At 65.0% G+C, this 3,712-nt stretch overlaps 1 protein-coding gene across 1 annotated transcript in view; it reads left to right on the top strand.

Moving 5' to 3' along the window:
• The window catches only part of LOC104287545 (ankyrin repeat domain-containing protein 13D-like), a gene marked incomplete at both ends in the record, with an annotated part of 33,281 nt that overhangs the window by 1,716 nt on the left and 27,853 nt on the right, over positions 1–3,712 (top strand). The window contains 8 exons of the mRNA XM_009886267.1: positions 1–58; positions 187–276; positions 617–725; positions 912–978; positions 1,114–1,195; positions 1,881–1,946; positions 2,035–2,161; positions 3,468–3,641. Coding sequence (XP_009884569.1) covers positions 1–58; positions 187–276; positions 617–725; positions 912–978; positions 1,114–1,195; positions 1,881–1,946; positions 2,035–2,161; positions 3,468–3,641 — 773 coding nt within the window. The remainder of the gene's footprint in view (positions 59–186; positions 277–616; positions 726–911; positions 979–1,113; positions 1,196–1,880; positions 1,947–2,034; positions 2,162–3,467; positions 3,642–3,712) is intronic.

Here is a 3,712-nt window from a genome sequence, read left to right as displayed (position 1 = left end):
AATCTCTTCCAGGCGTCCGACTTCTACGTGGAGATGAAGTGGGAGTTCACCAGTTGGGGTGAGCGGGGTTATGGGGTTGACCGGTGGGGTGTCCCCCACCACCACCACCACCATCACCACCACCACCACCACCACCACCACCACCATCCTGGTGGCGTGCCGCTGACGTGGCGCACGCGCCCGCAGTGCCGCTGGTCTCCAAGGTGTGCCCCAGCGATGTCTACCGCGTCTGGAAGCGGCAGCGCGGCCGCCGCAGCTACATCTTCAAGGGAGAAGGTCCTTTCCAGCCCCTCCGTGACACCCCCGACACCCTCACGGACCCTCTGGTGACCTTGGTCACCCCTCCAGACACCGTACACTGAGTACTCCCCCATAAGCTCCCCAGATCCTCTACAGGGACCCCCTGGGGACCCCAATTCCCCCTTTCCAGCAGCGTTGGAGACCACCCCGACACATACCAGTGACCTCCATCTCCTGTAGGACCCCCCCAGTTCCCCACGGGGACCCTCCGAAGCCCTCCCAGATACCCTCAGGCGTATCTCAAGATGATGTGACCCCCAGGCTTGGGGGTGGCGGGGTGGCCGTGGCGGGCGCTGACCCGTGTCCCCACGCGCAGACGAAGGGGCGGTGGTGATGGAGGTGGACCATGACAAGCAGGTGGTCTACACGGAGACGCCCCCCATCGTCTCCACGCACCTCGACACCCGGAACATCGCCTTCGAGCGGTGGGCTGCCGCGTGGTGGACCTCGGCGCGGGGTTGGGGACAACACGGAGCGGGAAGGGGCCGTGCGAGGGTTCACAGCGGGGCTGGGGGGGAGGGGGTGGAAAACCGCGTGCGAAGGGGAAGGAAGCGCTTGTGCAAGAGGGCGAGCGGCGTGCGAGGGCGCGCTGACGCTCTCCTCCTCCCCAGGAACAAGTCGGGGATCTGGGGCTGGCGCTCGGAGAAGATGGAGGTGGTCAGCGGTTACGAGGCCAAGGTGGGACATCCCCCAAAAAGGAGGGACGGGGTGGGACCTTCCCCCCCCTAAAAAGGGGAAACGGGGTGGGACAACCCCAAAAAGGTGGGACCCCCACCACCGGTGGCCGGCGGGGCTGATCCTGTCCCCCGGTAGGTGTACAGCGCCAGCAACGTGGAGTTGGTCACCAAGACGAGGACGGAACACCTCTCCGACCAGGACAAGTCCCGCAGCAAAGGTGACAGCCCCGTCGGCCAATCAGGGAACCCGCCCCCAGCGGGGACACGCCCCCTCTTGGTGCAAGACCCGCCCCCTAGTGCGAGGTCCACCCCCTTGCTGGGTGGGAGACGTGTCGGGCGTTGGGTGGCACCGTGTCGGGTGGGGACAGTGTGCGCGGTGTCACCTCTCAGGCGTGGGATACTGTGGGTGGTGGGTGTCACCGGTGAGGCGTGGGACACCATGGGTGGTGGATGTCACCTGTGGCAGGTGTGGGACAGTGTAGGGTACGGGGTGTCACCCGTCAGGCGTGGGACATGGTGGGCGCTGGATGTGACCCATGAGGTGTGGGACATGTGGGGTGTGACCCATCAGGCGCAGGGCCCATGGCAGGGTGTGACCCCTCAGGTTTGGGACACCATGGGTGCTGGGTGGGACATACGAGACATGGGACACCATGGGTGCTGGGTGGGATGTATGAGACGTGGGACACCATGGGTGCTGGGTGGGACGTACGAGACGTGGGACACCATGGGTGCTGGGTGGGACATACGACCAATGGGACACCATGGGTGCTGGGTGGGACATACGAGACGTGGGACACCACGGGTGTTGGGTGGGACATATGACCCGTGGGGACACCATGGGTGCTGGGTGGGTCCCCTGCCCACGCTGCACCCACACATCCCCCCTCTCTCCCCAACCAGGCTCCAAGACCCCCTTCCACTCCTTCCTGGGCATCGCCCAGCAGCACGGCACCCACAACGGGGTGAGTGGCCGGGGTTGGGGTGTCCCCCCGCCCAGGGGGCCTGGGGGTCCCTCGGGGGGTCGGGCTGAGCGGAGCCGGTGGTGTCACCCCAGGACCCCGGGCTGCTGCCAGTCCCACCAACCCCACCGCCATCACCCCCGAGGAGTACTTCGACCCCCACTTCGACCTGGAGACCCGCAACATCGGGCGCCCCATCGAGATGTCCAGCAAGGTGCAGAGGTGAGGCCACCACCACCCCCGGGGGTGACAAGGCTCCAGGGACGAGGAACCGGCATGGCGGGGAGCCGATGTAGAGCAGTGTCACGGCACTGAGGTAGTAGGACACCTGGGGATGGTGACGTGGTCACCTGGGATGTGGCACTGGGGTGTAAGGACCCATGGGGGTGGTGACCCGCTCCCTGGGATGTGGCAACAGGGTGGCAGGGGACATGTGGGGGGTGGTGGCACAGTCCTGGGGATGTGGCACTGGATGTGAAGACCCACGGGGGTGGTGATGAGGTCCCAGGGGATGTGGCACTGGGTGTCAGGACCCACAGGGGTGGTGACAAGGTCCCAGGGGACATGGCACCAGGCTGTCAGGACCCATGGGGGTGGTGACAAGGTCCTAGGAGATGTGGCACTGGGTGCTGGGATCCACTGGGGTGGTGACAAGGTCCTAGGGTACATGGAACTGGATGTCAGGACCCACACGGGTGATGACAAGGTCCTAGGAGGTGTTGCAATGGATGTCAGGACCCATGGGGGGTGGTGACAAGGTTCTAGGAGACATGGCAGTGGGTGTCAGGACCCATGGGGGTGGTGACAAGGTGCTAGGAGATGTGGCACTGGGTGCCAGGATCCATCAGGGTGGTGGCAGGGTCCTAGGAGACATGGCACTGGGTGTTAGGACCCACGGGGGTGGCGACAAGGTCCTAGGAGATGTGGCACTGGGTGTCAGGACCCATGTGAGTGGTGACAAGGTCCTAGGAGACATGGCACTGAGTGTAGGACCCATGGGGGTGGTGACAGAGTGCCAGGGGATGTGGCAGTGTGTGTCAGGACCCACAATGGTGATGATGAGGTCCCAGGAGACATGGCAGTGGGTGTCAGGACCCATGGGGGTGGTGACAAGGCTCTAGGAGACATGGCACTGGGTGTCAGGACCCAGCAGGGTGGTGGCAAGGTCCCAAGGGACATGGCACCAGGCTGTTAGGACCTGTGGGGGTGGTGACAAGGATCTAGGGGACATGGCACTGGATGTCAGGACCCACACGGGTGGTGACAAGGTCCTAGGAGGTGTTGCAATGGGTGTCAGGACCCATAGGGGTGGTGATGAGGTCCTAGGAGACGTGGCACTGGGTGCCAGGATCCATCAGGGTGGTGAGAAGGTCCTAGGAGACATGGCACTGGGTGTTAGGACCCACGGGGGTGGCGACCAGGTCCTAGGAGATGTTGCACCGGGTGTCAGGACCCACGGGGTTGGTGACGGGGTGCCAGGGGACGTGGCACCGGCGGGGTTCCCGTACCCACGCCGGTGCCCGGGCAGGTTCAAGGCGACGCTGTGGCTGTGCGAGCAGCACCCGCTGTCGCTGGCGGAGCAGGTGACACCCATCATCGACCTCATGGCCATCTCCAACGCTCACTTCGCCAAGCTGAGGGACTTCATCACCCTCAAACTGCCTCCCGGCTTCCCGGTGAAGATCGGTGAGGACGGGGCAGGGTGTGGTAGGAGGAGGGGGCGGGTCCTATCCCGGGGTGGGGCCGCTGACCCCTCTACCCCTCCCCCCACCC

The sequence above is a fragment of the Charadrius vociferus genome, unplaced genomic scaffold (genome assembly GCF_000708025.1).
Source record: "Charadrius vociferus isolate BGI_N301 unplaced genomic scaffold, ASM70802v2 scaffold115, whole genome shotgun sequence".
Taxonomy (NCBI): Eukaryota; Metazoa; Chordata; class Aves; order Charadriiformes; family Charadriidae; genus Charadrius; species Charadrius vociferus.
The sequence above is the reverse complement of the archived record's forward strand: the minus strand, read 5'-3'. Positions and strand labels throughout refer to the sequence as shown.